The following is a 14,409-nucleotide window of genomic DNA, read 5'->3' on the forward strand; positions in this document are numbered from 1 at the left end:
TCATTCATGTACTCAGACCTGACTTGCTGTAGGTCTCTTCTTTGGATTCCAGTTCAGCATATCACTCATAAGCTGTATTGCTTCATTGCTTGCGTTTGGGATGAGAGTTTTTAGGCTTATAGGGACACATTGTGGGAAACGGAAATTCATGGCAGAAGCAAGGTGGTATCCTTCTGTCCAGTCACTCTGTTTCAAAGGAAAGAAAAATCAGCACCAAAAAAATAACAAAGATGTACTTAGATAAAATTTAAAGCAGCTTGAGTCATGCTTGGTCGGCATGGCTCCTTCCTATATAGTTGAAAACAAGCATTCCTGTTTTCCATGACAATTACTACAACACCAGTGAATGCAGCATCAGTCTCCAATGGCAGTCCTCCTGAGGTCTCCTGTAGCTAAAGTTGGAACCATCACCATGAATAACACACTTGGACATAATTCTATCTGAAGGAGACCAGAGTGCAGCAGTACCAGGAATGGTACTGAACATCTGCCACAGAAATAAGCACAGCAGCTGATTTCAACATGCTCTCTTTATGAAAATAGCAGAGGTGAGGCCCTTCCATTCACCATGCCACAGTTGTACAACCATGATGCAGCTTATACAATATAGCATTGATCCCACCATTATGACAGTCAGTGATTAAGTTACAACTAGACAGTATTGCAACATAAAAAAAAACATGACCACAAGATATTAAGTGTTTAACTTTCCAAAAGTAAACCTTGAAGTCCTTCGTTGCTTGATAACTGCATTCTTGGAATACAGAACTATAGGATTATCAAAGACCTCAAGAGATCATTTACGCCTTGCCCTTGTCCCTTCTTGACGGGTGCCAAGTCTCAAAAAGCGTCCAATTTCTGGCAATCCACAGCCAGTCTATACAGTTTAGTCCAGAGGGTAATCTCGTCAAGATTAGGAAAATGGAGGTTTCTCATACAAAAATAAATAACCATTGTTGAGTGTCCTATCATCCTTAGATACCAAGAAGGACTATCTGATTCTTCCCTCTGGAGTGGCCTTTTAATACACTGGAAGGTTTATTTCTTTTCCTTTCTTTCCTTGTACAGGCTAAAGAAACCCAAACAGTTCCTAGGGTCTATGCTTTTTAAGTTTTATTTCCTCTCTAGACTCTGATTTTTCTTTCTTGAAAATGAAAACTCTAAACTGGATATAATATAATAATATATTCAAGTGAAACAGAAAGATTAGTTCACATGTTAATGGGCAATACTTCTTTTTCTACACACTGGTAATGATATTTGTCTTCAGACATACAATACACTAAATAGCTCCTACGGCCTCTCCTACAGATGTCTTAGCTGGATGGTTATCCACAGCTATTTATGTAGCTGATTATTCCTGCCTAATTTCAGCATTCTGTGCTCTACTGAAAATAATTCTTTAAAGCCTCATCTCTAATTCTATAATAAAAAAATAAAATCCTTCTAAATTTTAATCTTGTTTTCTAAAATAATTCTTCTCAGCCTGCCATCTACTAGCTTATCTACTCTACCAGATGGCCTTCAATACGACTTAAAAAATTTCATCAGATGCAGAACCACTTGAGTTCTACTCAAATCATCTTTTGAGTAAGAGCCAGTGAAGCTTAGTCTCTGTGTAAGTCTTTCCAAACAGGTATGCTCTTATCATGCAGTTTGTATATAACTATGCTGATGAGAATGTTATGAGGGACAGCACCAGAAACCTTACTGAAGACAGGGTATGATATCTGTGCTCTTCCTCTATCCACCAAGGTTATTACACTGCTACAGGGCAAACTGGACTGATTTGATACAATTTGGTCTTAAGGTACCATGATATCCATTATTCATCTTTTTATGTACAACAGTTTTAGCTCTGTTAGCACAGTCCGTGGTAACAAAAAGCTCAAATATAATTATAAATCACATCTGCTTAAAATAAGTCTCAAGATTTCAAGTGACTTCCTTTTTCACCTCAGAGAACAGTTTGTTCATTTAAATCGATGGAGAAAGGCTTCCCTCCTTTACTGCATTGCCCTTCTTTATTGAGTTTGGCACTGTGTCTGCTGGAAATAAAGGAACAGTTTACAAAGACGTACCAAGGGCTGCATGTTGAACTGATGAAGCATAGGGATAAGTTGAAAACAGTACAAGAGCAAAAATTAAAAATAAATTTATATTTATTAAAAAATAATTTGCAGTAATTTAAAGTGCTGTTGCTAACCTTCAGCTAATGAAAATGCATTTCATTAATCTCTGCTATTCAGACTGTCATCAATTTTTTCATTAAATTCACATAGTACAAGTGCACCACCACTGCCAATCCTTGAATGGTGCAATTTAAATAGTTTATAAAATAAATAATAAATAAAATATAAAATAAATAAAGCAACTTAATTTATAAAATAAAAAACACAGTTGCCAGCCACTATTTAAAACACCTAGATTCACAGAAGTCATTGGTGTGTTGTTATGGTCTTAAGCACAGAAAAGTAAACTGGAATGAAGATAGCTGCTGGGCATAATTCTTGTAATTCATTATTGCAAGATAACAGAATAAATGAAAACGCATGTCTGAAAAAATAGTATTTGTAAAACTATCTGCAAAATCAGACTATTAACTAATATTTTTCAGAATGTAAGTACTTGACACAAATGCATTATTTGTTGTAGTAATTCCTGTCATAATATTAAATACTCCTTTTACACAGCAATGTCCCTGAAGAACGCCTTAGCACTGTTGTAAGGAGAAAAAAATTCCCAAGTCTGCTCAGCAGATGACAGGGGCACAAAATAATTAATTAGTTTCCTGATCCTACAGGGCTGACTTACTATGTCCTTAACTGTTAAGGTCTTTATTGAAGGCTACAGTTTTCTCTGAAATACTGAGCTGGTAATGCTCCCTGCTTTCCCAAGCAATAAGCTTTCTAGTCAGGGAATGACAGTCTAAACAGTCATGATTTGCTTCTGTTAGTTCCTTGTAAAGCTAAGAGAAAAAACACAGCAGTCAGCTCAGTGCTGCTCTGAGACTGCACGCAGTGAAAACCTCTCTCTGATCTCGCTGGACTTCACAGTTTGTTTATGCTGTACATTGAAAATATTCCAGAAGCCAGCACGGTACTGTCTTTCAGATATTCTTCATATACATCGAAGTGTTCTCTTACTATCCTAGATTTGTGATCTGCTTAAGAAACTTCACACCTGCATTTAAAAACTCAAGTCTTAAAATACTGCTCCTACTGCACATTATTCCTGAGGCACAACTATGTCATGTCAAGCACTGTTTGACACATCATACCAATTTCTACTGAGTCCTCCTGACTCAATTTTCACTTCCACAACGTATCATCTATAACTCTCCACCTGACCTTTTCCTCTTTGCTCAGTCATGAGTTTGCACCTGTTTCTCAGTATGTTCTCTTGGATGTTTTCCCACCACTTCAAGCTCTGCATATGCCTAGCTAAGCTTAATCTATTTCTGTTTTAAGTTTTCTGTTCCTTACTTCTTTATTGATAACAGCTCCTTTACTGGACAAGAATTACACTGTATCTTATTATCATGGGTTGGCACAGTTTTGTTTCTAGCTATAGAGAAATGTAAAATGCTCTTCCCTGCCAGGACCTTAGAGTTGCTTTAGCGGGAGGGAGGACAGGGACCTATCAGAAAGCTAGCTAAGATATTGGCAGCTAATATAACCAATAAGATGCCAACGCGACTTTGGAAAGGACATTTAAAACTCTCATATGCGGCAAATCACTCTCTTGCATCTAGGTCAGCCATGAGGAAACATCGTGGGCAGCAGAGGCGGCCCGGCTCAGTCCCCGCTGCCCTTGGGCGGCCGGCTGAGCCCCTTTCCCCCGGCTGCCAGTGGGGAGAGGGGAGGCTGCAGCTCGGCAGTGCTGGCCACATGCCCGGGGCCGCGGCAGAGGAGGCCAAGCCATGGCCCGGCTTAAGAGCCACTGGCAGCTGAGAGAGAAAGGCTGCAGCTCCGTAACTCGGAGCTGAGCTGCCCTGGACGAGACCGAGGGGTGGAAAAGAAAACATTCACTGGCCTCCCCATTGGCACAGCTTTGCATTTCTTCAGCCCTGCAGCCTGGGGCCTGCCTGCACATGGCCCCTGCAAGCCTAGACGGGTTTAACCCTTTCCTGGCAACATGAAGCTTCCAAAGCCCAACCCTTCCCTGAAAGAGAGAAGAGGGAAAACAGAGGGTACGTAGAACAGACACTGCATGAAGTCAGTAGATTAGAAGTGAAAGAACTGATAGTATTATTGGAACAGGATTGAAGAAGTGGACATTTTTAACCGGACTTCTCTAGGGTAAACTATGGAAAAATGAATTGTCTGTTGTAGCGTCTTAGTGTTGTTGGGGAGAATGCTAACTCTAATCAAAATTGAGGACTGATGTGATTAAGATATAATTGAGAACTTTAAAGCCCCGGCTTCTGGGTTAAAAGGAAGTCTCAGCCTTTGAGACAAAGACGATTTTAGACTAGAAGTAGTATTCATAAACAGTACCCCAGATACACTGAGAAGCTTTGCTGATAGAACATCACAGTCTGCAAAAACTCTGGGTGGTAGCAGATGTGTGACATTGGGAGCACTGGACTATTTTGTCTTGTAGCAAATGTCTCCATGAAAACCCTAGAGAGACTCGTCTCCTAAAGTAATGAGTGATTATGTTTAAATAGTGAAACTGACTGAAAATCACAAGTTGTGTCTTTCTATGTTGTTTAATAAGAAAGTTAATAGTTTGTAGGGGGAGGGAAAAGTGTGTTTAAAAGTTTCATTCTGTTTTACTTTAAGTTTTCTTTTTCTCAACTTTTTTTTTCATTCTTTTAGTATGTGTTAATAAAACCATTTTGTTAATTTTTAAGCTTAAGCCTGCTTTGTTTTTCTCCTAATCTCTCCCTCCCACAGAAAAAAATAAACACTAAATCCACTACATTAATTGGTGTTTCTGCCTAGTTATCAAAATTAAAACCATTACACTTATATAAGTAGAACATTAATGAAACTGATGTTTCTCTCTCCACCCTTAGGTTTTTCAGATCTAGGTGGACTGTGTTTGGTAAGTTATTCCACCAAGTTCTGTTTGCACCCATAAAATACTGATATACATCTGCCATTTAGTACTTTAGTCTACAAAAATATTTAATAGCATATGGTCTTTTTTTTCAATTCATTCAAAATTTTGAAGGTAACCTTATTCTTTTCTTGCATGTTCTTCCATCCATTTACTAAAACAACTTTGAAACTGAATATAATTGCATCCATTTTTACATACAGTTCCTGAACCTTCCTTGTAATTTTAAATAGTATTTAGCTTATCCAGAAAACAAGTGAAAAGAATTGCTTCCTCTCTAAAATACTACACATTTTCCCTCCAGTACTTCTTATTGTTAATACTATTAATGAGATATCTGTGTTTGGGATTAAATGTTTCTTTTATGCTTTAAAAATAAGAAAAGCATAATTTGTCTTATTTATGGTAGCTTTTACAAGCTCCAAATTCTGTGTGCCAGCACAGAAGAATTACACTTTTGGGAAGGGAAAGCAAATTGTCTCTGGTAAATTAAATCCTAGGAGACTTCTGATTTGCTTTCCATTATGAATAGCTTTAAATAACTAATTTAAACAATTTTATCTGGCTTTCATCAGAGGAGATGAAGGCCTCACATAATGGTATGATGTACAACAGATACAACAAAAGACATGCCTTAATGGAAGCTGAAAAGAAATACATTTGAGCAAACGGTAAGTCTGGAGGAAAGTGTTTTGAAGCAATATTTCAATATGTATGTTTTGAAAGATAACACTGAATATTTTGTAATAATTTGATTTAATTTTTTGTTTGTAATAGAATTGTCTGAGTTTTTTTAAGTCTTACCTTCTTTGGAGTCCCTAGGACTTGGCAAATTTTGAAGATTTCATCTACTTCGCTTGTGCCTGGGAAAAGTGGTCTGAGTGTGTATAACTCAGCCATTATGCTGCCAACTGCCCATATATCAATAGGTGAGCTATAGATAGAAGATCTCAGCAAAACTTCAGGAGCACGGTACCTGTGAAGATGGGAGGAAATGATAAATAAATTAAAATGGTCATAGGAAGGTAATTAGTTAAGCTAATGTATTAAATTCTTGATATACTTACCACCTGGTAGAAACATAATCTGTGTAAGGTGGCTGAGATCTTAGTTCTCTAGCCAACCCAAAATCTGCAATTTTCACAAGTTCTGGACCACTACAGAGAAGATTTTCAGGCTTCATATCCCTATGAAAATATCCTGTAGAAAACCAAACAGAAAAGAATCACAAATTATCACAGAATCACTTCTTAAGCAGCAAATTCTAATAGGAGTAATCCAATATTTACTTTGGGATGTTCTGGAGTAATACAGTGGTTTTCAGTCATTTTTCTTTTATATATATATTTTTTTAAAATTCAACATAAAATAATTGGAACCCTCCCCCAACAAATGCACACTTTTTCCCTCCAGTGATTATTACACCAAGTGTTCCTAAATTAACAAATGTAAACTGCCATTAGCACACTAAGGAAAATGAATTGGCTGGCAGCAACAACAAGTTTTAAAAAAAAAAAAAACTCAGAATGAAATCTTTTGCAAAAACTCCAACTTCTTTGTCAGTTTTGGATAATGGAAAACTGAGCATCTGACACACTTACCTGATTCATAAAATTGCTTGAATGACTTTTAGCTAGTTAATTATCATTGTGACAACAATTTGGAGATACAGACATACAAAGGATATCCAAATCCTGCCCAGAAATGCTAATATTAGTAATACAGGCACATAAAGCTTCTTCAGTGCTTGCTGTTGGCTTGAGGACATCTATACCTGGGCAGTGGTTAAGTCACTAAGCAAATTAATTCTGCTGTTTAATTGGAACACACAATTTGTTACGTCATACATTAATTTGATTGAAATCCACTTGATAGAATAAAGTACTGAATTTCTGCATGCATAAACTGAAAATGTCTGTAAGAAATTGGCTGAAATTATTACAGTGAAATGCAAATGTTCAAATTTACCTTACCTGGTATTTCCTTATACACTTACGGTAAAATCAAGATATTAATATTGTAACTTAAAATTGGAAGTTTTTCTTAAAATCTAACTTTCTCATTTATTTCATAGAGAAATGAGGTAGGAAAGGAGGATGCTAACAATCAGAACAGCATATGATCCTGATCAGAAAGACAAGAAAATGTCAGTTTTTGGATATTTGATAATACTAAACAGAACTAATTATTCAGTTAATTCACCAACAGGCCTCTTCAAGGTACATCAAAAGCAAATCAAATCTCAGGGGGAACACTTTCTTATTTTATTTTCAGCTAATGTTTTATTGTCTTTGGAAAGTTTTCAGGATACCAATGTGATGTGAAGAACAACTGAAAAATAACAAAGTTGAGCATGAGAGTAAATTACTACCTTTTCAAATGCAGAGGAGTTTGATACCAGTATTTCAAAATACAGTCCAGATATTAAATATGAGCATTAGGAGTTTTGCAAACACTGTGAAACTTTTTGTTGTTGTGAGCACAACTCACCTTTATTTAGACTGTTCGTGTAACTCCTAGAAACATCCCACTTAGTAAAATATTTAAATCCAGGTTGTGTTTGATAAGGATACTGTTCAAATTTCTTAGTGAACAAGTTATTTTAGTATTTTTTATATGTACAGTATCATACTAGTTGCAGTATCTCAACACAAGAGAGTTGATGTATCAATGCTTCTCGATTAAATCTTTTTGAGGAAGCGGAACTGTTTAGTATAGCACAGCATACAAGTTTCTTGAGTTTGTTTATTCATCTGCTAACTAAAGTAGAACAAACTACTGCACAGTGTATGAACAACATCCAGTGTTTTCCAAGAGAAAGAGGAAAAGCCAATTATTAGAAAACAAAGAGTAACTTCAGGCAAAGTTTAAAACTGCACCACACTTGAAACAGGTAACCACGATTTTATCAGTGATGATTAACAGCCCTTGCTAGGTTATTTTATTCATGTTATTTCTGTGCATGATCTTATTTTCTAGAAAAAGTGCTACACAGTTAAATTCTAGTAGGAAGCCTACCGTGTTTGTGGATGAAAGCCAGCCCTTGCAATATCTGATACATCATGTTTCTGATGACTGACTCAGGGAAAAACTTGTTTCTGTGAAGAAGCAGGGTAAAAACGTACATAATTAAGAAAAATAATGTATCTACAGAACACACTTTTTTTTAATTTTGCCTCACACATCATGAACACATGAAAACAGACCCATCAAGTCAGAGAAATGCAACTCTCATTTCAAAACGCCACTGGGCCTTAATCTCAACCACTTTGAGTGCAGCAGCAGAACTTCTGTGCTGAGAGGTGCTATCTCTCCATAGAAGCTGGCTGGCCAGCAGTGTGCCTTACCAGTTGAACATGGAAAGCACAGTGGTGCAGCAAGGCAGAGATGGCACAGTGCAGCACTGGTAGGTGCATTACCCAGTTGTGCCCTTCAGGGAACCCTGATAAGAGCTAACTCTGATAAGACTTTGTGCTAATGTCACCAGCAGCTACCTCAGGATGTCAACCCAAGAGCTTGTCACATTAGGAGATACAAGTGCATGACAAAGTCTGAAGGAAACCCACACAGAAGGCAAAACAATTCATCAAAGGAAAATGTTATTGAAAAGGCAGATCATATTCCAAAGTCCACCTTGCAAGCCTTGCTAAGTACTGTTTGTCCAAGATTGCAACGTCAGAGTTAGTCTATATACAGGCCATTCTTACAAGGATACATGCATATACTATCCCCACCTTAAGTCAAACCCATGAGCAAAAGTAGCAGGAACAGTGTTTACTCAATCCTTCATACATTAGAATGAAGGCTATTGAAGAAAAAAACCAAAAAACACAACTATTTGGAAGTTCTCTCATGGCTCTACACAAAGGCATGCAAACTCTCCTGCTAACAGGTTATCAAACTTATTTCCAAAAGCATTACAAGATGCAGTGTTGTAACAGAGAAATGCAGAATTCTACCCTCCAATAAGCAGGTGCAGCAATTCCTGTTCACATCAATAGGGCTGCAAGAAGAGCCAAAACCAGAAATCCCAAAGTGTTCTTCAAGGTAATATGAGAATCATTAAATAAAACAAGATAGCACACTACTTGTCTGTGAAAAAAGACATACCTATCCTTCATTAGCTGATAGAGATTCTCCTTCATGTATTCAAATACAAAGTAAAGGTGATCATTTTCTCGTATGACTTCCTTCAATTTTATTACATTGGCATGGTTTAGCTTCTTCAGGGACTGCAACAGAACAAATTCCATCTTCAGACAACCCTACAGTGACCTTGATGCCTTACCAGAACTAAATCTTTAACATGTAAGTTTCTAGCACAGAATCCACACAACATATTCGTATGATACCCCATTACTTACCTTGTAATCTGTTTTAAAGAAGAACAACCCAGAAGTTTGAATAAATTTCAAATTAAAAGCAACAACTATATTAATAGTAGTTTAAACCTATTTCTAGGTATTACCTCAGAGCTGGAGTAAAGATCAGCACAAAAACCTAATTCCCTACAACAAAAGACAAATCTGAAGCTGTAAGAGCTCTTGCTCACTGAATTGACTAAGAAAACCTGCATTCTTTTTTTTTTTTTTTTTTTTTTCCTTCTTTCTTTTCTCCTATTTGGCATGAAACTTTCATGAAGAAGGATTCTCTTACAGATATTAGTTTTGGACATAATGATTTTTGTGTAATCTCCAATAAGTTACACCTAAAGTCCTTTAGTAGGGAGTTTTGTATATACATAAAATCAGATGCCCAAAACACAGAATTATTTGGAATTTAGGCTCAGGTTTTCAACTGTTATTCTATCACTTGGCTAGCCTAAACTCCCAGTGCTTTCTACAGATGCCCCAAACACAAGATCTATAGAATGGATACACAGCTAGAAATCTGGAAGTAAAATGAAAGAGGAGGATGGTAAACCACAGAAATACTCACAAAATCAATTTCTTTTCCTTTCTCAAAGATAAGAGGCTTAGCTATGAGACATGGGCACTGCTTGAGAATAGTGGGATATTCCACAAATCAGCAGGACCTCTAAGAGTGCCAGCAGCCCATTGTTTTATGAAATCTGTCAGCATTTAAGGAGTTCACAGAGTTTGGCCCTATGCTTGAACATGGTATCTGCCTTTTTCCTTCACACAAGCCTAACCAGACACTCAGCTTTCAATGTGGTATGCTCATCACTTTACCTTGACTTCTCTCAAATTCATACATTCATCCCATGAATAGAACTTTCTTTTCATTCTGAAATAAAGTCCAAGATAAAGTATTTTTAGTGACAGTACAGAATGTTTTTAGAATTAGAAAACCTAAATGATATTTTCTAAGACTAGCATCATCTATATTTTGAACTCAATTTAAAACATTCTAACATACCCACCAGCAATATAATTAAAAACAAAGTTAACACTTAGAATTGCTAAAAATTTACAGTGATTAACCATCAAACACTGAAACATATTTTTTAGAAGAGTACAGCCAGAGACCATGTCACTCCAAAGTAAAAGGAGTAAATAAAACCCCTTTGTATCATCTGAATAGTGCTTTTAATAATAAAGTACGCAACAATGACACTGCACATACAACATGGAAAAACCACGTCCTTATGGATAAGTTGTATATCCTAGGAAAACAACAACAACAAAAAATCTTTTTTGAAGTCAGCAAAATATCTGGACTGCTTTCTATTATAATTAAGCATCTGACTTGATCAATCATTTTAACAATCTGTTCCAAGATATTAATTAAAAAAAAAAAAAGCTTCATTTTTTTTCAAGCGACATCATAGCCTCTAAACTAATTGTTATACATAACAGTGTAATACATTTATTTGTAAGTCCTGCATAAATCCAGATGTGGACATTTGGTGTTGCTCAGATCTTGGGATGAAGTTGCGAACATCATAGCTGTGTTTCAGTAAAGTTTTAGCACCTAAAGTGAAGAGATTTAAACCCAAGATTTTAATTTAAAATAAAAGTATCTTCAAGCAAAACTGCCCTCTCAAGTCCCAAACTTAAAAATCACACAACAGAATTCCAAATCCTGAAATTGAAAGAATGAACCACTTCCCACAAAATATTGTTCCCTTTGCTAAAAGTAATTAAAATAATCAATTGGAGATTCTTTCATTAGCTTAGATTACTATAAACTTCAGTAACAATATCAGCAAAATATGGTGAAACCTGAAATTCTTATAAATTCTTAAAGAAAAAGTCCATCAATTATATTACAATTATCTTACTGCAGTAAATCCATAAATGAGAGGAAAAAATCTGAGCAAGATACAATTTATGGTATTTCAACTTACACTTTATATCCTGCTTGCAATTCTCTAGGAATACAAAGGGAACTTCCCCACGCCTTGAGTAAATTTTTTTCTCATTTTGTAATCATCTCTTCAGTCACGTATGACAATGCTCTTGATTACATAGAACACAAGTTTATTAGAGCCAAGGAAACAGCCTTTATTTACCTGACCAGATTGTTACTGTTATTTAGCACTGTAGCAACACATGAAACTTAATGCAGTGCTTACAAATATTTGGGAGGCTGGGATGGAATTTCAAATCTACCTGTTAAGATCGCTATTCCCGCAATTCATATAAATAAACTCCCTAATTAAACACATTCACTTTTGCTTCTCCTTTGGTGATGGCCTAACAACAGTTTTAGAAGGAATTATGTTCAAACTGAACAAAAGCAGCATGCAATTTTACAAGCCTATGAAAATCAGTAAACTAAACTGATGTGTCTCCCTATTGATCAGTTGCCAGAAGTCTGACTCACAATCACCTTGTTAATCATCTTAAATTAAAAAAAAAAAAAATTGTTATGTTAATTTCCTTTTAAAAGGGGACTTTTTCCTATTCTACACAAATGGAAGACAACAATAAAGTCAAAAGTGAAAATCTAGGATTTTGCAAGCACCTTTGCTGAATTGAGATGCTACATACCTTTTGATAGCCACAAGTTCCCCTGACTCATTGCTCTTCCCCATCAACACACTGCCATAGGTGCCATCACCCAGTTGTTTCATAATTGTGTAACGATTCATTTTTTTTTATGACTCAGAGAGACAAAAGCTTATTAAATGCTAAATGGCTTCTGTTTCCTTAAAGGGATCTGTGCTCTTTGATTTTCTTAAATGAAATCTTCTTCCAGACTGTTTTGTTGGTGAATGTTTCTCATAACTGAGCAGGATATTCACTGCTTTCTTCCAAACTATAGCTACTTTGAGATCCAGTTATGAAGAATGGGAGACAGAAGAACATGGTCATTCTCACACAGATCCTAAAACAAACAAACAAAAGACTAGGTAGTTTTACAGAATTTTAGGAAAGAGACGCTCTACTATTTGTATCAAACAATAACACCCTTCAGAACCATATGTGCTCTTCAAATAGACTTAAATGCAATTAGTTCCTGTAAATTTTTCAAACCAGAAGATGCCTACTGCACAATCAGGGTTAGAGTAAGCAGAGACCAGAGAGTCAAGGTTACTGTCATAATTCCCTAGAACCAATGAAGTGTTTTGAAAGCTAGTATATTGATGGAAGCCTTTACTCTGAATTTGCAGACAGCAGCAGCTTCCTCAACTATACCAAAGGCAAGGTTGAAGTTTTGGAAAACATAAGGACAAAAATTTTGCACAAGGTGCCATGGCAAACTTAGGGTCTGAACACTGTGTTTTGGATTGCTAATGCAAGCAGGCTTTCTATGCTTACAAGTTAGTGAGGAAATGAGGTGAAGCAGCAAGATAATCACTACATTCTTCACCCACATAAACTGACTTGTTGTAAATGTACACGGACAATGCTCTGACATTCACATAATTCTTAGGCATGGCTGAAGAGTTAAGAGTGAATCTCTTCGGTTTCACAAGGCTTGCAGAGAGAAGCACAGAGCTTGCATCATACACTGGAAGGGAAGATTAAATCTGAACTGAATCATTTGGAAAATAATCCATATTGAACAATGTTGAATCACCACATTTGAATCCATGCAAATATTAATTTGAATTCCAATCCAAGTCTGAATCTGAACCCCAGCTTCCATCACACACAACACTATCTGTCCCCAACGCTTCAGATGAAGGCCAATTGCCTGATGTTAAACATTTACACAAACTCCCAAGAGTCACTCACTTATTTATGCAGGACTAGGAAAAACTAGCAACCTCTCATTGTACCATTTACTCACTGTAACCCAAATGCTAATACACAAACAAATACTCAGTGTTAACTGAATAACAGCATTCTCTACCTTTTGCCTCTGCTGTCTGAAAATACAAAATAAAACTCAAATCAGTGGGAACACATGGTTTACCCTTATAGGAGATGGAGAATTCAGCATGCAACTCTCTAGTCCTTATCCTTATGCAAGAATTAGCTACAGTCTGGTCTGTTCAAACAGATTAAGAAACTCTGATTCGGCTGATAACAAGACTCAGACTTGAGATTTACAGGCCTGGAAAAATAACAATAAAATTGGCCTCTCAAAGAGTGTGAAATATACATCCTCAAGCAGACTAGCCTGCTGTGTAAAGGAAACAGCTGCCTGGACAATAGACCAATGTTTCTAAGCTGTTCTTAGTTGAAATGCTGCTTCCTCAAAGTCATAACATGGAACATTACTCCCTGTTGCTTCTGTTACCAGGAAAGAGTTTCACATCACCTGTCAAGATGCCAGTAACAAGTGGCCTAGTGCACATCTCAATTTATAATCTTTGCACCAGGCAACCTTCATTTTGTCAGGGAAAGTTATAAAGAAGTTTTTTGGGTTGTTTTTTTCCACACACATCTACTCCTCCCCTCTCCTCAAGCCACAGCTACAGTAAAATAATATTTCTGGTTAATAGTATATTCTGAAACAAAGCTAAAAACCAGATTTAACAGAAAGTAACATAGACATCTCAAATTATGACTAGAGTTTAAATTGGACTTTCATATATTTAAGCAAATACTTTCTCCCAGAGTTCAGCTTTGCATCATCTTCCCCATAATGCCTGCATGCACTCTAGTCTTTAATACCATCAATAATGCCTTTTTGCAACAAGGCTTACTTCTTGACTCTGGTAATAAGCAGATGATCAAGTGTGTTTATTCCAAGTTAAGATACATTCTGCATACACATACACACCTTGCAAGTTGTCAATGGTTAGCTCTATGTATATATTAAAAAAAAACCAAAGCAGCACAAAAACCTTGAGGATATTCTCATAGCCATTTTAAAACACAGCAACACATCTGAAGCATCAGCAATGATAAACTGAGCATTTTGTGCATAGATGTACACAGGCATATCATGTGAAGTGAAATGTAACAAGTTTGGGGTGCTTGA

General features: G+C 36.4%; 1 protein-coding gene across 9 annotated transcripts in view; it reads right to left on the reverse strand.

The window, feature by feature from the left end:
- MAK (male germ cell associated kinase) overlaps positions 1-14,409 on the reverse strand; it is a 31,141-nt gene that overhangs the window by 13,712 nt on the left and 3,020 nt on the right. For 6 of the 9 annotated variants that reach the window (XM_040055638.1, XM_040055584.1, XM_040055592.1 and 3 more), the window contains exons 2-8: positions 12,024-12,360; positions 10,260-10,314; positions 9,178-9,299; positions 8,086-8,165; positions 6,135-6,267; positions 5,872-6,043; positions 19-186 (exon numbers count right to left, since the gene is read on the reverse strand). In XM_040055638.1, coding sequence (XP_039911572.1) covers positions 19-186; positions 5,872-6,043; positions 6,135-6,267; positions 8,086-8,165; positions 9,178-9,299; positions 10,260-10,314; positions 12,024-12,124 — 831 coding nt within the window. In that variant the 5' untranslated portion in view covers positions 12,125-12,360. Of the gene's footprint in view, positions 1-18; positions 187-5,871; positions 6,044-6,134; positions 6,268-8,085; positions 8,166-9,177; positions 9,300-10,259; positions 10,315-10,894; positions 11,002-11,377; positions 11,489-12,023; positions 12,361-14,409 lie in introns of those variants that run through there. The other 3 variants (XM_058419574.1, XM_058419576.1, XM_040055629.1) reach the window with 3 other exon arrangements.

This window comes from Hirundo rustica, chromosome 1 (assembly GCF_015227805.2).
Source record: "Hirundo rustica isolate bHirRus1 chromosome 1, bHirRus1.pri.v3, whole genome shotgun sequence".
Taxonomy (NCBI): domain Eukaryota; kingdom Metazoa; phylum Chordata; class Aves; order Passeriformes; family Hirundinidae; genus Hirundo; species Hirundo rustica.